General features: G+C 39.7%; 1 protein-coding gene across 2 annotated transcripts in view; it reads left to right on the top strand.

The window, feature by feature from the left end:
- Positions 1–4,574: 4,574 nt before the first annotated feature.
- glis1b (GLIS family zinc finger 1b) overlaps positions 4,575–20,407 on the top strand; it is a 98,301-nt gene continuing 82,468 nt past the window's right edge. For both annotated transcript variants that reach the window (XM_084722993.1, XM_084722992.1), the window contains exon 1: positions 4,575–5,052. In XM_084722993.1, the coding sequence (XP_084579119.1) occupies positions 4,767–5,052 (286 nt within the window). In that variant the 5' untranslated portion in view covers positions 4,575–4,766. The remainder of the gene's footprint in view (positions 5,053–20,407) is intronic.

Here is a 20,407-nt window from a genome sequence, read left to right as displayed (position 1 = left end):
AAAAGTTAAAAAGTCTTTTTTTCACCTGTTAATAATTCAACAGGTTGCATCTTCAGAGGAATTTTCATAATGTGACAGATGTTTACTTATCTACCCAAAATGATAAAATATTTGCCTAAACTATTATTGTTGGTACGCCACTAGAACAGGACTGTACACAAGCCATAAGGGAAAAAATGAGAAGAGGAAGATTTTATTCACAACTTTTAGATTTTATTCCCAAATTGCAAAATTATTCCTGGCTCTCAGGAGTGGGATAAGTGGTTCCCACTTGTGTGTCTAGAAAGGAACCCCTGATTTGCAAAACTCTAAAGATACTTGTAGACATTGTTTCTTCATTGCGCTCCTACTCCTAATTATGTTTTATAATGTGACAACATTGTGGTAAAATCTAGGTAGGCCTAGGTTTAGGAAAACGTTTGGTTACATTAGTGAAGAATGTTTGGATTGAAATGATCAATCGCATGAAATCTTTCGTGGGTCTGGGGTTCTCCTCTAGTCACGACCCCAAACTTTAATATCAAGGATCCTCACAATAGATGCACATTAGACCAAGGACCCATGATTTGAGAGGATTCTGTCTTAAGGAATTGCTTGTGACTTTTTTTTATTTTTTATTTTCAGGTTTGAAGATAATAAGTCAATCACTGATCAAACTAGCATCGTTATAAATTACAATCAATCAAAACAATCAACCTTATTTTTTCACTTGTTGTTCCAACTTCAAAAAAAGTGTTAAAATTTTAAAAATGTGCTCTTTCTCATTGTGCTTGGGACATACAACCCACTCAGGGACCTCTGTTGGTCCCTGGACCCCAGTTTGAAAATCATTTACTTAGCATCATTCATCTCTTCTCTGTTTCTGTCAGTTGATAAAGGGAAGAGCTTCACTGACCTGTTTCCTTGTTAGTTAGTGTTGGACTATCTCCAACACTAACTAACCTGTTGTAATAATCCGTGGCCACATGAGCTTCATGCAGTCTGCAGGACTCTGAGAGACTACAAAGCAAACTTATAATGAAGATTTAACTTGCCATTAGTCATATGATAAGATGAGCTGTGAGATTTTAACTGCACTAAGCCAAAGCTAGCTAAGTCCAAAAAGGTTTTAGAGAGACAGTTCACCCAAAATGAAAATTCAGTCATCATCTACTCACCTTCATGCTGATTGAAGGCTGGGTTTTCGTTTGAAAACTGTTCGCTATTCACTTAAATTGTTTGGGAGCTTCTGCAACGCTGATTTCTTGTGAAACTCCAGCAGTGTTTTGCGGACTGAAAAACTACATCTGACCTTCAATCGGCATGAGTGTGAGTAGATAAAGACTGAAATTCCATCTTTGGGTGAACTATCCCTTTAAAATTTACAAATTTCTTAGCATGTGAAGGCCCCATTGATTGAGTTCAAATTTATACAGTAACCTCTCGCTGTGGCTCGCAGAAGGTGGCGTGGAGCAGTTTATGTAGGAACTACCTTCTTTCTAGTAGAAAGAAAGTAGTTCTGGTAGATACTATGGAGGAAGGCAAGTAAGTTGTACATGAAACTGCTGACAACAAGGTCTGTGGATTATTTCGAGTAACTGGGTCCAAGGCAAGATTTCTGGAAAGACTCATTGCTATTGAATTTTTCAAATGTATTTTTTTGGTGCTTTGAGCACAACAGCACCATGTAGTCCCACTATATTCAAGAGAAGGCAGACATCTCCAAAACTCTGCAACTCCCACCAAAACGATCTACGTGGATAAATACTACTACAATAGTACACACTAGAGGAAAAATATGTATTTTTGATTTTGGGGTGAACTGTCCCTTTAAGTGGCATTCAGGAAAGAACTGAAAACTCACATCAGCTAGAAGACATTTGATGACTCGAGAGTTAAAGATACGTATGTCTGTACATTTCTTTCACATTTTGGCTGTATGTAAAAAATAGACAAAATAGATAACAGAATCCTGTTGCATGTAACAGTGTGAGTACTGTGAAACTACAGGCCTGTATGGTCAGACATCGTTTTTCTTGTTCTGTCCTTATTTATCAGCCCACCATCACTTACAAAGGCCCAAAAGCTGCACTTGATGTCAAAGTTGATACGACTCCCAAATGAAAGTGTAACCAGATTCAATTTTTGGCAACATTTTGTTCTAGAAATAATTTGGTCTGTAGTATTTTACAGCAGAGTGAAGAAGAGTCAGATGAATGAGATAGGTTGCATATGGCTTCTAAACCTCTTTACTGAAAGTAAAACAGCTTCAAGTTATACTGAAGGAACAAATACTGTACATAAGTGCTCCCTCTCGTTCTCTTTATCTGGCAGCATGTGATGGCAGAAACAGATCCAGTTAGTCAAGTTAGGCATTTTTCTGCATTTTTGCAGATGTCAGACTGCGCTGGCGGAAACAAGAAACACGCCCCCACTACAACATGTATAACCTTTAACTCAGACCCTTTTCACAGCAGCCATTTTGGCATGAAATAGTAGCATAAACACAGATGACAATAATTAGGGTTCTCTTCCATTCAGGTCAAACAGAGTCAAGGTGTTGCTATTGTGCTTGTTGACTCACTGGAAAGACCCTGCTACACTAAATGGAACAGGACCCTAATTAATTTAATTGGTCTGACTAAATCTGTGTTTACCTGCTGTTTTATGTCAACATGGCTGCAGTGAAAAATAACACCCTCAAGTATGTTTTTACTGACAGTGTCAACTCTGACTTGAGTTAGGATTTTCCATTCCATTGAAGACCACTAGATGGTGGTACAGAATAGCATTTCCTACATCAAAATACTGATCCAGGTGAACACCAGCTCTCTCAGCGTTGAGGTTATTACAGGAAAGAACAATTTGACGCGTGATTATGAACATCAGTAAGACTTGGACGATAATATTTTATTTTAAAACATAGATTGTTTTACAGTGAGTCAAAATTTAAAATACAAAATTCTAAAAAATATCTTAGTGATCAGTGTTTTCTTTCGTCCCTACACACTTTTGAAAGCGGTCAATCAGACGTGATGAACCAATAATTCAAAGAATAGTTTAAAGATAATTCAATGAATCATGCAGTTGAAATAGACAGCTCAAACAAAACTGGTAAAAACGAATGCCTTTCAGTGTGTAAATTTTAATATATTAATCTGTTAGTTCCTCTGTCATTTTCATTGGGGTTGCCAATCACTATATTCTATCTTGATTAATCGATTAGCTCTTTGGCCCGTAAAATGTCAATGCTGAAAAATCAGTGTTTCCTAAAGCCCTCAAATATTATTTTGTCTACAACCCAAAAATATTCATTTTAGTAACAAACCAAAGAAAACAAAGAACCAAAGAACCAAAGAAACCAGCAAACACTTACATTTGAGAAGCTGGACATTTTGACTTTGTTTTTTTCTTAAAAATGGCTCAAAATGATTAATTGATTATCAAAATAGATGACAGTGAATTTAATAGCTGACAAATAGAATTGATTGATATTAATTGATTAATCAACTAATTGTCGCAGCTCTAATTTACATGCATTTTTGAGGATGAATGAATGTGTGGGAAATTATTCAGTCATTTAGTTAAATTATGTCAAAATCCTCAGCTGCATGAGAATTCATTTCCTATTTTTCTTAAGTATCCGTTCATGGCATTTCCCCATCAGATTTAAATCGGGATGGAAAATAGAATAGCAGACAAATCCTCCATCGCCTTGTAAAAATCGCAGTAGTCTGTATTATAAAGTCAAACGGAACCGTGAAGCCCTTTAATCTGTGGCTTTCAAAGTGGAGACTGGGGACCAACAGGGGTCCTTGACCGGGCTGTACAGAGTCCCCGGCAAAAGGAGAAACAGAATATTTTAACTGTTATCATTTTTCATTATTTTGAAAGTTGGAACAACAAGGGGAAAACAGGGCTGGCCGTTTTGATTGGTTGTTATTTAAAGTGATCATGGTTTGATCATTGATAAAAAAAAAAATTGACTCGGGGGATTCCTTGAGACAAAATCTTCTCAAACCGGGGGGTCTAAGGTTTAATGTGCATCTACTGTGGGGATCCTTGACATGAAAAGTTTGTGAACCCCTGCTTTATAGCGTAATTGCTTGCGCTCTTTCCTAAATAGACTACAAAAGACATAAAACGTCTCCTGATCATGCACATGTTTGGAAACAAAGCAGAACAATGGCTGATATGATTTGATCCGTGTGCTCGTACACTAAACCTTGGACAACAGTTGTTGAGTGACCTACTTTATATTTAAATCGAGACTTGAAGGCTAAGTATTATCACACCATACGCGCATGCATGAGCTCGCAAACTTCGCTCATAACTACAAATACAGCCGTCTCGATCCAGATCTTATCCTCCCACAGAAACACGGACACAGTCTTCATTGGTGCTCCTGAATCCCGTGGAGCGGTGTGGAGCTATCGGGTGTCAATCAGCGGGAGGGAGGGAGAGGGAGACGCATGGGATGCTGATGACTGCCTCTCACTGAGAGGATGCTATCGATCAGGCGTGCAGATACTTTCCCCTCCAGTTTGATAAACATGCTCATGCGCGCAATTAGACTTTCTCTGCTCCTCATTGGCTAATTGGATAAGGTAGGTGTTACCCTCGAGTCTTCCTCTTGTTCAGCTGAATGCATGGGTCGCACAAGTGAAAACAAACCGGTTGTCTTCGCGTTGATGCAGTTTGCAGTGATTTGGTCGTTTTTCTCTTCACGTGCGCAGGTAATGTGAGCAGCGGCCGCACGTACACTGCATGGGAAAGCCGAGTCATCAATGCAGAACCCCTCAGCGCTGTTCGGGATGGTGAGCCACTGTCAGACACCAACTTTCCCAGACTTCACCGGTTTGTCGCTCGCTGTGTACGGCAGCAAGGCGGACATGTGTGCGCGGCGAGCCGGGAGCGCTGCTTTTGGATCGCAGATTTGCCGGAGCTCCCACCACGACACCCACACTCACATGAACTGCGCCAACCCGAAGAGGCTCATCCAGACGCCCGAGGAAAAGACGCATCTGTCGGCCAAAGCTCCGCGCTCGTGTCTCCCTCTGCCACCTGCGCAAGGTAGGCCCCCTGGTTTCAGGTCCAAATCACGTGTTTAATTAATGCTGTTGAAGAGTTGAGTCGCTCATTGAGTGATTTATCCACATCAAAATCATATTGATATCATGGTCTGAGATTAGATATCGTTATATCGTGATATGGCGTAGGTGTTGTCTTTCCCTGGCCTTAAATGCAGCATTACAGTAAAGTGATCTAATTTACTAAATTTACTAGACTGCTCTAACTGTTCTATTATTTGTCTTAGGGATGGAAGTAACTATAGCTACTAAAATCACTATAATAACAGGGTTCAACTTATTTTATTATTTTTACTTGCCCAATTGCTCCAAGTCAGTTTTTACTGCCCCCTGTACAAATTGTTCTATTTATTAGTGATTTAAGTTAATTGTCAAAGTCCATGTCTGCGTTGTCTTTAAATGTCTTTTTTTGTCAAACAAAAACACAAATATATTCTCTTTAATGTGATTATAAATGAAGAAAAACAGGAAATGCCATGTCTGAGAACCGAAACCAACCTTTTCTGCCATTTTTGCAAGAAAAATTACTTTAAACGTTAATCAATTATCAAATTCTTTAATAGTTTGAGAAACATTTAAATAATGTGACAGTGGTTGCACCTGAGTACAGACTGTAGGTGCTCCTTCCACCACTGGCATTTACCCTCAGTCATTATATCCACATTATTACTGGTTATATATCAAAAATCTCATTGTGAAATATTTTATGAAAGGATAGTGATCAATATAATGCTGCAAAGTATTTGGTTAAAAATGTTGTGATATTTGATTTAGTGCATCTCACCCAGCCCTGACGGTATGTTATTTTAGATATCTTATATACAGAATAGCCTAAAAATATCAAAATGTTATTTATAAGACATATCGTCCAGCCATAATTGGAATAACATTTATTGTAGTAATGATTATTGCTCTCATTAAAACAAACTAGGATGATAACAATAACAAATTCAGTCAAACAGCAGCTATATCAGTCTTTGCAATTTCACCAATTAGGAGTTAAAGCACCTGAGACTGATAAAAGCCGTCATCTGAAATAATGCTGCTTCCATATGGGCTCCTCAAGAGCATCCTTTGATGCAGCTGTGCTGTGTATTTGTGTTTGCAGTTGTGGATTAGAACTGTTAATTAAACCCAGAGCTCTTTTGGATCCACGGCCAATTCATAAATAACACCAGAATCAAAGTCTCTGTTCTGTTACACACGAAGGCCATGTGAAGCAATGTACAGTGTGTGGAATAACTGCCAAGCAAGTGTGTGTTTCCTATGGATGTTAACAAGGCATGGCAGCGTTAGTTAGTGAGATGTTGGCTCATTTAGTTAAATGTGGAAAACTTGGCAACTTTAAGTTTTAATAGTTTAAAACAATTGTTTAAAGAATAATTAATTTAGAAATATTTATTCTGTTTTTTTCTCTCAATTTCAGAAATAATAATTAAAGTCCAAATGCTGAAAATTCATATTTGAATCCCTTTTGGTGCCTTAAAAAATCAAGATAAACTTTGACATGGCCTCATTAGTGACAGCAAAAACTTTAAAACAATTACATAGATGAAATGAGCGCCATCATACAGATAGCATCCAGAGTGGAAACTGGGCTTTGAGTCTCTGTGGAAGTCTGCTCCATCCTGTTTAGACAGAGTGTTGTTGTGAGAGGGCGGAGGTAATTACAGCCCCATCCTAAATTATGATTAGACGGAACAGACTTTTATATTAGCAATCATCCTTGCAGCAAGAAGAGGATCAACGGATTTGATTATTGTTTCTTCTCGCTAAACACAAACCATATGTGTGCAGAATGTGTCTCAGCATTTATGAGTTCTCTTGGAGCACAGTTGTGCCCTCAGCCCTCCATCCCCAGCATCCCCGAACCAGAATGAATCGTCTCATTGTCTTTGCAACGCTTTTGAACTCGCTTCCCGTAAATTGTGGGAAATCAAGATGTGTTATGTGTTTGTGGATTATGTTGTGCAGATTAACAGTGAAACAGACACATAACATATCTGTTTGTTGGGCTCTGACTCTGCGAGGCAGTTGAGTGACATTTTAATAATTTCAATAACTTGTGGGTTTATGAATTAAAATAGTTTTCAGCTTTCTTTTGGAGAGCAAAAAAATAACCCAACATATTGAATCAATTGCATACCGAAACAGATGACACATTCATGATTAGTAATTCATTTTCGAATTATTTTTTACTGTAATATTTCAGAAACAAAAAGTTTTATTCGGTTCAACTTGTACTACTTATGTTTCTATCTCAGTCCAATACGATTATACGCTGTATTCCAGGCATTTTTGTGTTGTTTTATAGTCTCTTATGGTGAGCACAGAGTATGAAAGTGATCTCAGAACTCATCAGTCTTTTGTATCATGGCTCATTTCAGACTGATCGTATTACATACTCCCATTTGGGGACAGAGCTGGAGTTTAAACTGCATTCTCAACCATTACTTTAGATTTATACTGAAAGGAATCTCTGAACAAACACGGACCGTAATATTTGTCCTGATGGAAGGGAGACGGTGGAGGAAGAACTTACCTCAGACTGGAGATTTCTGACCTTTTACATGTACCCTGGGATTGCAAAATCTGAACGATTACTCAGTGATAAATGTGATTAAATATTGTTTGCCGCTGATGTTTCATCTAATTATCCTGCCGATTTCCTAATTACTCCCTTAAGTGTGTCGAATATAAAATTTTTATTATGTCAGTGTGTCTGCATCTATGTGAGGTTACAAGTATATAAATAAGTGAAAGTGATAGAAAGACTGACCGTGAGGGAGAGAGCGTTGATGTTAATGAAGGAGTGCGTTCTGGAGCTGTGTCAGTAAACGCTCAATACAGATTTGGATTCAATTTTTACAGGCCAGGTATCTTAAATGAAAAACTAAGTTAGCGTACAGTCAAAACACTGTTTCGGTGCACCCTCACCGTTGCCGTGCCGTGGCGTTTTAAATAATATTCCCAACACATATCCAAGGAAAATGATTCTATATTTTTCTTTGCATCAAGCCGAATGAAGCAAAAAATCACAGTGGCATATGTCACACCTGGTGTGTCGGTTTGGAAACTGTGTGTTGCTCTTTGTGAGTGGAACAGCGGCTGATCATCCTCACACTGCGAGTCCACTGTGCTATAAATATTAGTGCCCACCAGCAAAGAAAATATTTTGCTTGCAAAGAAAAACACTTGACACCTCCTGAAAAAGAATATCAGGTTTGAATGAAGTGTGTACTCTAGCATCATTTGATACCTTACTAAAGTTTCTCCTGGCCGAAACGAAGCTGCGGAGTGTGTGAGCTTATTTGAGGAAAATGTTTGAGTTAGAGGAGTGTGTTGGAGTCCGACACTCCATCTCTCAGATAAATGCAGAGGTCTGTCTGTTGATTCAGCCTGAAAAGAGATGAGTAATGGATTTTTGGATTTAATCATTGCTGGAACTTTTTTACATTTCTACGGCTACCAACACACATCATCGTGACATGTTTTCTCTAAACCTGCACTTACAATATTTATACATATGCACACCTGTGTGAAAGCTCACAAATGCACCAATATCCATTGCTAATACATGCTGACACTGTGCCAGCATATGCTGAACACACACATGCCACCCTCTGACACACTCACACACAAACGTATACACACACACACACACACACACATACTTTTTTGCAGTGAAGTGGCATTGGCTCCAATGTTGAATTTCCTTAAAGTGACTTAGTTTCCTGTGTTTTCCCCAGCAGCATTTGTAGACGTCAGACTGTGGGGCGATAATCTGACTGTTATGAGAAACAACCGACCGTTACAGCCCCGCTTTGAGCCTCTGCTGTGTCAAACGCTTAATGACAGCCTCCCAGTAGCTTATGAATAGTTTTGGTTGCGCATGCACAGAGAAACTCATTCGGTAAAATCACTTTTTCTAATCAAACTATGTGGTTTATTTATTATTGTTCTTTAGAGAAAGAGGAGTGGGCAGACGCCATTCATTTTTTTTTCTTTAAGACAGTTGAAAGGCTGCATAGGATGGAGTTCACTGTTAATTTCAAAGGCTGGTAAAACTTTTATCTCCATAAAAATGTGGATATTAAGCAATAATTGATAATGCAAATGTTACAAAAACATATATTACTCATCAACAAAGTAATCAAATCCTAACCTACAAGGGAGCTGGTGTACTTGTTAAACATATCTCTGTTCCTATGTCTTCTTTGGGTTGGTGTCTTGTGACATTCCAGTAAATCTTCAGATTTGTGTCGCATAAAATGTTTACACAGCTATAATTCTGGGAACATGTTTGCTTCAGCTGTTTGAAGGGGTTTTGAATTTCTTAAATGACCTTGGTCATTGCTTTAAGTTTTACTTTGCAAACCGATGTTATTCATTCATCCTGGATCTCTGTGACTTTTTTAAGGTTGTCATTTGTGACACTCTTTTGCTGAATCAGTGGTTTGACAGAAGTCATATGTCAGTTATTCAATACTTGTGTGGTTAAATTGGTTTAGTGATTTGTTTACTTGTTGTTTAATATTGAAAAAAAAACAATAAATGGTACTGGATCCCAAATCTTAGAAAAATAGCACTAATGGATGGCCTGATCAGCAGGGGGAAATGACAGAGCAAATACACACAGTGCAAATATTTAGGTTGCAATCTTATACGAGTATAAGTAATAATAAATGAGTATAATAATGATATTCTCCTTAGGGTTGTAAGGAAATATCAATACACTTGAGCATTGCAATATGTTTTGTGATACTGCATCGATTCTCAAAAAAACACTGTATCGTGGCATTGTGTTTAGGCTGCCGACCACTAGATAGCAGCATCATCTGTCTTCCCTGTATTTATTGCATAAAAAAATTAAACTTTAACTCAGATGTCGGTCAATATGGCAGAAGGTTGTAGCAGTGATTCAAGGTTATAGCAGCTATTCTTCCCAGATGTTGTGAAAGACTGATCAACCCTCAGAGGAAACATCTTGCTGTCACTGCTTCTAAAAGACATTCGACCTTTTATTGAACTTGTGGTTCACTTAGATTCACGGCCGAGGTTAACCGAGAAACATTTTTGCACCAGATTGTGAAAAGGTTATACAGTGAAATTTTTTGGCATTACTTGTCAGTTTGCACCGAGTGATAACCAACAGCCAGACATCCTCTCTTTTGTGCCTCTAAATCAAGTGGAACCATACATGCGGGCCTGTTTATGTGTATCAAAGTAGTTCAGTGATAGTAACATTCTTTTCACAAGTTTTCTCAGCATTCAGTACGTTCCCATGAGCCAAAGAGAGCGCCTCAGCCCACGTCTTTGCGTCTCGTATGAGCTCAGCAGTGAGTTATGGGCAAATGCGAGGGTGCTGCCTGGGAAGGGTGTTGCAGGGTGTAATGTTTGCAGCATGTTCCATTGATTCATAAAGCCGGGGCCCGGTGATGATTCTGCAGCGGTATTCCCGTAAACCTCTGTCTGGCTGAGAAGCTGACGAGGGAATGCTGGGTAATGGAATGAGAACGCTTCCTGAGTCACGGCCACTAGAGAGGGAGAGTGAGAGAACACTCCAGGTCTGGCATCTGCTTGGCTGAATCACCTCAATCAAACTTGGCCAAGGATACACATGACGTGTGTGGAAACAGGAGATAAGTGGCAGAGGAAGAGATGAGTGTTGCATCAGCTCAACTGAGGTTGGATTCAAAGAGGGAGAGGGAGATTTATGGGAGGTTGCGACCGTTTCTGCTCAAGTATCTTCTGATTAGTCCTCTGAAGTTGCAAAATGGATTTTGTGCATGTATAAACAAGGGCTGGGTGATTTGGCTTAGAAATAATAAAGATCACAGACCCCTAGTTTGAGAGGATTTTGTCTTGAGTAACCCCTTATGAGTAATTTCTTTTTTATTTATTTTTAAGAATGAAGATAACAAAAGAAATCTATGATAAAACTATGATTGCAAAGAATTCAATCAAACACAGTTAAAATATTTTATCTCTGCTTTTATTCAGGGACCCCAGGGTTAAACGATTTTATTTTTCACTTGGCCTGTCGGGCAAGTGGGTCTGAAATGTACTTGCCCAAAGTCAATGTTTACTTTCCCCTGCACAAACTGTTTTATTTATTATTGGTTACCAAAAAACAACAAAGAGTAGAGCTACTTGGCATGTTCAGTCTCAGGCTATAAATATATTTAAGTCTTTAAGTGTCAGAAAATAGTGAAAAATGTCCATCCCAGTTTTCCAAGGTCCAAGGTCTTGTCTTTAAATGTCTTGTTTAGTCTGTCTAAAACCTGAGCCCTGCAGTGGATAGTTGAGCTAGGATCCCTAGAAATTAAGATCAGTCAACTTTATTCCTTTCCTTGTTCTTACAACTTCCAAAAAATGTGATAAAAGTTAAAATATTCTACTTCTCCTTTTGCCAGGGATCCCCTACAACGAACATAAGGGCCCTTGTTGGACCCCATGCCCCTGTTTGAAAACTGTTGGATTAAATTACATTAAACCATGTAATGCCCAGCCATATCACCGATACAATATGGTAAAGTCAGAAAATGACATCACTTAATTGTAATGCAGCCTTTAAAACCAGGAAAAGACAACACTTATGCCACAAAACAATTTCCAGAATCTAAGATGCAATCTAATCTCACATCAATATATTGATATAAAATCAATATATTACCCAGCCCCAGTACGAACACACAAATAAACCAACACAAAGCTTTGATTTTTAGCCTCTGCCTCTGCACTGTCCTCTTCCTTCTCTGTATTCAGTGTCAGGCAGGTCAGATGTTCTCATTCTTATGTGACCAGTGTGGTATGCCTATGGCATCTCACTGTAACCAAAGGCATTCTGACTCTCTTTCTGCCAATGAATCCAAGACAAGTCACACAGAAAAAATATGATCTGGTTTGAGTAAGTGTCGAAATATCACTGGAATACCAGAAGAAATGTGCTCTGGGCCTCAGTTTAATCAAGAAAAAGCTGCATAGTTGGCTCAGATATGTCATCATAAAAATGTATTTTTAGCTTAAACCTTGCCTTGAGAAGTACTCACAAAGTTTCACGTGCTACACTTTTGCTGATGAGGGGAATGAGCTGCCAGGTCTTGTGAAGTCGACCAGATTTGTCTTACCTTTAAACTGTTTGTAGCAAAGATAAAGATGCGTGTCTAATTCTCCCTGATTCTGTTCGCCTGGACTTACATGCCACAGCTGACCACATGTCTATAGAGTCCGTATTACTCATGCATTTTCAGACAGCAGCAACTCCTCTCGCAGACCTTTCTGTGTATGACTTAGCACACGGGTGGGTTTTTGATTTACATCTCGGCTGTGCCACTTGCTGTTCTTGGCTCGACGCTGCTGTGTTTCATCAAAGAAAAATCCGCTCCACTCTGACTGTGGCAGTTAAGGCGGCCGTCCGCCGCTGTGCTGCCTCTGCCAGAGCAGGGCCGAGAGCCGACTGGGCCCTCACAGCTGTCAGCTGGAGAGAGAGAGAGAGACACAGAGAGAGAGAGAGAGAGAGATGGCAGGAGAGAGATGTGGCCATTAGGATCAGGGCTTCACTGACCTCCCTAAACAAGCTGCAAGAACAGTTTGTTTGAGTGTGAAAGGGCAGTTTTGGATGTCTGAGTCAATCGTGAGGATGCTGCCATTTCATCTTTTCCACTAGAGGGTATGCTACCACTGTATCAGCACTTTATCTCATTTTAATGGTGATCAACATATGAGTAACATTCACAACACGTAATCGTTGCTAAGTGTGCATCAGAGCTTTGTAAACAACAGATCACCGTTTAAAACTGCTACAGCAACAGTTTCAAATGCTCAGAGTCTCAGCTTTTTTAAATGGTGTCTGAAATGGACCTTTTTTTTTTTTTTTTACAAGGCTGGGCATGTTGGAGATTAATCAGCCAGCCAATCAAACACTGGCTTCAACCGAGTGGTCAAAAACAAATGAGCAAACATGATGCGAGCCGAGGCTGTTTTAATGCCTTCATTAGAGCAGAGGAGAAAGCAGCCAAAAAGCTTGAGTTTTATCCTCTCTCTTGTTCTGTCTCCGTCTGTGCCAGGAAGCTGCCATGGGGCAGTGCTCAGTCAGCTCACTGCACCATTGGCTGGCGTTGCCCCAGAGGACTATGAAAGACATTATAAAGTCTAATAGTGCAGTTTATATACTTTATTAGTGCTTGTTAATAGAAGCCCAGCATTCTGGAAGTATTACTTATTTTCTAGTCATGTGCAACGCAATCCAGCCCCTGTGCTGCATTAACTTGCTCACCAGGACTAATAAGTGCACAAAGGAACGACGGCATAAAGGTTGCTCAAAGAAAAAGTGCTCTTGCCTGTCTGTGAATGATGTGGGTCAACATCAATCACAAACCCTGAGCGTGACAACTTGCACTTCTGTACTCTGCTGCTTTGGACTCAGATATTCATACGTGCATTATGCCTTGGCAGGTGTAGATCTGTACACATTATTGTCCTAGATAAAGGGCCAAGTTTCATCACACAGAGTCAATATCTATTGAATTATTCTTTCAATGATATATTGAAAGAGCTGGCAAGCAAATCTTTGCGTCAAAATTTATTATAGCTTATGTATTGCTTGAAGGCAAAGCCTCCAATGTTCCATCATAGCGGAGAGTGATATCATCCTGTTCATCCAATGTCGGCACACAGGCAGGATTGTAGCACAGGTGGAGTGGTGTTTTGTCAAAGTGTTTCTTTTTAGTAGCAAATCTGGACAGCACGGTGCTACACGATAAGAGGAAGTTGAGGATTTTGGGAAAGTGAGGCTGGAGCCCTGTTCAGGTTAATGCTTGTAAGTCCGAGTTGCAGGGAGCTGGGAGGCTCGCCAAGCCGACTCTGGATGTTAATAAAGTTTAGAGGCTGGATGCCAGCACTGTGATCTGTAATGCTTAGGGTTATTTTTACAGACTTTTTACTGACAATTATATTTGAAAGGGAAGGCTGTTTTTCAGTGGGTTAATATCAGAGCAAGGAGATAAAGTATGTGATAAGAAGATGCAATTTCCCATGATGTGATGCATGGGAGTGAGTTTTCTTTATTGTGTGGGAATATTTTCTGTATGAGAACTTGCCGTGTAGTAGTGACACAGCAAACAAGACAATAATGGAGCAGTCCACACAAAAACGACAACCATAAAACTAAGAACATGCCTTTTTAAAATACGTTCTCACTCAAGTGGATTTTACAGCACAACTATGACAACAGCAGTGGTGAATTATATTGCACTTTCAGAGCAATTTGTTGCGTGACAGAGACACAGACAGCCAATCAAAATCCATCCAAAGTTACATTTACTCCATTGGTACCTATGATGGGAAACGTGATTATTCATCAGTTAGCTTAAAGGTAGGGTGTGCTAATCTAATCCAATATGCTTTTTGTCAGATTCAGTGATTTCACAATTCTGGATCTGTAAATTGGATATAGAAAAAGTGGCTTGGACTGGCTGGTTCTTTCTGTTTCGTCCCTCCTGTCTCTCTTATTTCCCCCCTCCTCTCTGTACGTTCACAAAGTAACTTTAAAATACATTTCTCCTCTCGTCAGCAGACAGCACAAACAGAGAGACTAATTAGCCTACTGTAAACAGCTGAACGTGGCTCCTCCATGCGTCACTGCTGCAGACAGGTTGAGACACAAGAGTGAAGGTAAATCCACTGTTTAATCTGAAAAGTTCAAAAAACAAACTGAGCTCTCCTTTTACCGGTAAGCAGGTCCACGACTCCTCCGTGGGTCACTGCCGCAGACATGTTGAGAAGCAGGAGTGAATATAAATTTGCTTTTTAACCCCAAAAGTTTGAGACATAAACTCTGGTGTGTCCCTGGCTCTCTCTTCAAAGCTCCCTGACACTCAGCAGCTGTCTGACAGTTCGTTGCTTCAGCTCCGCCTTGGTCCTCATCATATTTGTATTTTCATAATGATAAAAGATTACATTTCTTTAACTGAGGCTACCGGTGACTTACCATTGGAGATGTAACATAGTTTTTCTTAACATAGTGTTAGATTGTCATTATTCCGCTTGTTTTTTTTGTTTTATTTCTCTGTGCAACATACAGTAATTACAGTTTATCATTGTATGTGTGTGCTTGGCGCCACCATTTACAGAATATTATCATTCATCGGTGTGGATGCTCATGATTATAGTTATTGTTATGGTTATAGTTCTTGGTATGGGCGACATTTAAAAGTCCAGTGTGTACAATTTAGGGGGGTTATTGACAGAATATGGCAGAAATGGAAGACAATATTCATAATTATGTTTTCATTAGTGTATAATATCTAGAAAATAAGAACTGCTGTGTTTTTCTTAACTTAGAATGAGCCATTTATATCTACAGAGGGTGTGGGTCCACTTTGTCACAGGTTGCCTTGTTGTACTGTCATGTTTCTACAGTAGCCCAAACTGAACACTGGCTCTGGATAGGGCCTTTGCCTTTTTTGCAAGTTTCATGGCCACTGTAGTTTGTACTTCACGTTTGGAAGGGGAAGGTGAGGCATGGTGCTAGATACCAATAAATCCTACACAGTGGTCCTTTGTTAATTTTGACTTGTATTGTTTAACAGTTTGAAGGTTTAATAAAAGTGATTTTTTTTCCAAGAATGCTCTGCTTCATCATAGCCACACAGCCTAACACCTGGTAGTTGTCTACCACCATAACTACAACCACAGACAGATGGTGAAGCCTACAGGGTGCTTTGACAACATTTTATAAGGGAAGAGTGAGCATTGTTGGTTCATATTCTCAGTCTATTTTCTCATCTAAGCCAAGGTTTGTCTATTTACTCTTTTTGTTACATGCCAGTGTCTTTGTTTAATCGTCACTGACAGACCGGTTGCCGAACAGGGAGTTGAGGGAATCTAAAATGACAATAGCTTGTAGTTGTTGTAATGATATCGCTGCCCACCAGACATGGCGGCTTGATTTCATTCCGCGGAGCCGAAAACTACGTCTCACAGACGAGCTGGCTGCTCTGTCCAGAAGAGACATCTGTTATCTTCTGGCTCCTGTAGTATCTGTCTGCTTTACATTCTCTACATCAAACTGCATTTAAAGAAAGCTGTGCATTTTTAATTTGACAGTGTTTTCCTGTAATCCCCAATGGGGAAACAATTCTGCTATTAGTAGTTTTGTTGAAAACAAACTGTTCTGTGCTTCTTTAGTTTGCTGTTGCCAGGATTCAATGTAGGACCCCCTTTTTCTCCATTAAATGGATCCATATTCCACTGAGTAATAGCCTCAGTATGCACTCTTCATTAACATGCTTAACATTCCCCCCAAGACCCAGAAGTCGGCTTCTATAATACACCGCTTAACACAAACATCATGTTGGACACTTAAGATCTCTTATGGGGCTCGTTGTTGGCAGTTTTAGTAGTGAGCGGGTTTGGACAGTGTGTGTATTTGTGTGTGCGTGTGTATTTGGGTCAAAGTGGAGGACAAGATGGACACACATTGATGAACTCTGAACATAAAAACCTTGAAGTTAATAAAAAATACACAGTTTTTGCCAGCTAATTAGAGCAGAGATCCAGCAGAAAAGTCTAGTGAAGAGGTTAATAAAATGCTATTGTTTTTAGCTTTTTTTTTTTTTTTTGGCTTGACAATGAACTCTGTTGCAACACTGGTCAGCCACTTGTTGCATGTTTCCAAAACATGACACACAACTTTTGTGTTTGAAAGTAAGAAATCTCAGTACTTGGCAAAGTAAATGCTGAGCTAGTGATTTTTTCCAACGACTGAATCAATCACCAAAGAGCTACGATGGCCATTTGTTGCTTTGGGACATTTGAAGACATACCTAATATTTTTGTGTTTGAGATTGTCTGTTTGTTGGTTTCGTACATGTAGATGTCTGTTTTGATCAATATGTGAAATGTTTGCTTTGGATCTCCACCTGTTGGAGTTTCCAAACCTTGATTTTTTTCATATTTAATAAAGACAGTGGTGGTAGGTAGCTTATGTTTAAAACGGACTTTTAAAAAAATTTGAGTCTAATGGGAACCAGTGCGTATCTGTCCTTGCTGGCTTGACATTTACAGCCGTTTCCCCCAGCTCTGCATTCAACGTTTACGATGAAGCCAAAACCCATCAAGAGGAGCTTCACTCACCTTAAAACTGATACGCTGAGATTCTTGGATCCACAAAGACAAGACACATGGGTTCACACGGTTTCAGTAACCAATAAACCTTCTCGTAGCAGGAAATGTCTCTTATATATCACCAGGAGTTTTTGACAAGAATATTTAGGATGAGTATATGGCTTTTTTCCCCCAGAATGTCCTCACTGAAGCTTAGTCACAGATTTAGTAGACAGATAGAAAGAGTGAAGAAAAAAGAGTAAGATTTCTCTCTTCTCCCCTTTCTGTTTATCTAACTTTTGCCCTTAAAAAGTCAGCTCACAGCACATGTTGACTAATACCGATAAAAAGCCTAATCAGGCACTTTCAGCTCGTATCGACAGTGATCTAATAGGCATGTGTTTGAAAGTTGAAATGAATTAGGCAGCGTCAGAGCCGTGACAGCCAGGTGCTGAGCACTTGGCCCAGTGTGCCGGAGCCTCAGCCAATTGGAAAATGCTTTGCAGAATTTATCTGCACCCTTCTCCCTTGACAAATTATTTTATTGTTCCCACACAGTTGGTTTTCATTTAGTCTTTTGGCTAATGATAGGCTGAGAGCATGTGGTCTATTGTTATTCCCTTATTCAGCATAGATACTGTGACTGGAAGTGTTCACATCTGATAGCGTAGTCCCATTGAATAGAAAGCAATCGAAACATGACACACAGAAGGTCTACAATTGTACACAGATGGTATGCAGAGCAGGAAACCTTAATATTAAAAGTCCATAGAAATAAGGTAATAAATTTAACTTACGGATTAAGGGTGATTTTGGTTTTTATTAAGTTCAATTTTTACTAATTTGTTAGTGCTAAGTATAGAGACACTGGAACTCAGTCAGAGAATTCATCATACTAAATAGTGTGTGATATATAAAAAGTTGGTATCTAAAATAAAGTAATAAGAAACTTTATCTAAATCATGATTTAGTTAGTAATGTTCTCAAAATAGTCACTGAATAATAATACAAAAGTTTCTCATTATTTTGAGATAATAAGTCATTATTTTTAGAAAGTTTCTCATTATAATGACTTACAGGATCATTGTTTCATCACACTGGCGATAATGGGTTTCCATAGAGACAGACAGCGCATCCAGAAGTTCGGTGAAGAGGAGTGTCTGTAACACAGATCCAGCTGTTTTTCACTGTTAGCAGAGACTCAAGTCTGCAGTGTAAACCACAGAATTGTAGAGTCATGCTGGGGTTCATGATCAAAAAAAGTCGTGTCAACACTTATGTCCATATTCACACTGACACGAGTCATCACAGTTACACAGTCCGTTTTCCAAACAGTTCATACCAGACTCAAAATCTAACTCACCATTAGTAAAGTGGGCAGCGTTTCACTTGATGTTGCCCAATTAGAATCTCAACAGTCTGAAAACCGCATTGACAGAAAAGAGGCAGAGGAGAAAACGGCGAAATCAGCTGGTGCAGTGCTGGAGGGGGGGCATCAAGACCGCTGTGGCAGCAGAAGGCCAAACAGAGGGGGCACAATGACCACGGCAGTCGTTGTGCTGCTGTGAAATTCCTGCCTTTGTATATAATGTAAGATGGACAATCTTCATATGCTTATTACTTTCTAAATACTATAAGGGCATCTGTGGCATGACCTTAGTGACTGTGTGTCAAACTGGGTAATGTTGCTTCCTGAAGGGATAACTTCTGTACAATCTCCCCTCAGCGAACTCCAAACCCCTCGTTTCAAACCCTTTAATCACATTATTCTGTGTGTCTCATGTACCCGGACTTGTAGATATGCTGTGTGAGAGCTGCAGATGGGAGAGATAAGGTGAAACCCGCCTCGCGTCCGAGCCCTGCACTCTGCCTGACCTGATCTCAGTACAGCAGGACTAGGCCGCTAATCTTTAACAAATGCTGGGAGTCTCCATGACCGGGCCCTCGCTGAGATGGCTTAGTCAAAACAGGCTCGCTGCTCCTGAACACAACCTCAGCCTCTAGCTTAATTCAAACGCTGATTAACTAACAAATACCTGCTGCTTGTTCCACAGCATTACACAGCCTGGTGCGTTCTGCAGCGCTCCATGGAGTTTGACAGGTTGTTTGCTGTGCTGTAGAGGAACACACAGGCCTACTGTGTTACAGGCTTTTTGGGATTTGTTGCAAGACATGTTAAGTGAGCAGAAGCATAGAAATGCTGCACAGAATGAAGAGGGATTTATTGTTTAATCTGTCATTATATATTTCAAGAGTAGTGCTTTGCTGTCTGAGTTGGACTGTATAAATAATGGTTTAGCATTGTTACTGCACTGCGTTGTGAAAACCTGTGGTATTTCACATAATGGGATACAAACAAACCAAAAAAAATAGTGTACAACAAATTGACATGTTTTCCTTTCTCCCTCTAAGCATTTGTTACAATCAAACTGTGATTTACATTTACTGTGAAAATAAATCGGCAAACTCAGCAAGTACCAATTCACACTGACAACCATAAACCAAACAGCCAAGATTTTGATGGTCTGGCTCGAATTGAATGATTTTGTGATTAAGAGGAGAGCTGATTTGATGACAAAGTTGCATCATCACAGTGTCTACCGCCAACTAACTCGATGGGTAAAAACAAAACAAATGCTTCTAGCTAATGAGGCTGGTAGAAGTGATAAAAACCTGTCTTTTGCCCAATTTAAAATTTCATTGGTATCCCGTATCACCCCCCAGTTTCTATTCTTCTCACTTCCCATGTTTTCAAGAAAGCCCCTGGGTTTTACTGTTGAGTACATTTCCCATTCCACCCGATTACAACAACGGTGCTGCCAGCACTCATCGGACATGACTCTGCCTCATCTCCTCGTGCACTGTCACTGTTAACATGAGCTAGCCACATTTTCTGACCACTCTGGGCTTCAAACAAACACCATGCAGGCCTCCTGCCAGGCTCAGACAGAATTAAACTTTGTACATGGAACAGTTGGCACACCTGACATGTTAAATTAAGTATCATCGTCTTTGAGAAATATTGAAATGTTCCAAGTGTTTCATTGAAACGAAACCAAATCCAAGGGTGAACCAACTGTGATGTCACCCACTGGTTAGTGGACTACCGATCTGAAGCCTCAGTTTTGGTATTATGGGGGTGCTGATGAGGACTGTTCAACAGGTTGCAAAGAAATAGGCAATGTAGTAACAGAATATTGATTAATATTTGACCAACACTCCACTGAGCT

This window comes from Lutjanus erythropterus, chromosome 7 (genome assembly GCF_056507025.1).
Source record: "Lutjanus erythropterus isolate fLutEry1 chromosome 7, fLutEry1.hap2, whole genome shotgun sequence".
Taxonomy (NCBI): Eukaryota; Metazoa; Chordata; class Actinopteri; order Lutjaniformes; family Lutjanidae; genus Lutjanus; species Lutjanus erythropterus.
The sequence above is the reverse complement of the archived record's forward strand: the minus strand, read 5'-3'. Positions and strand labels throughout refer to the sequence as shown.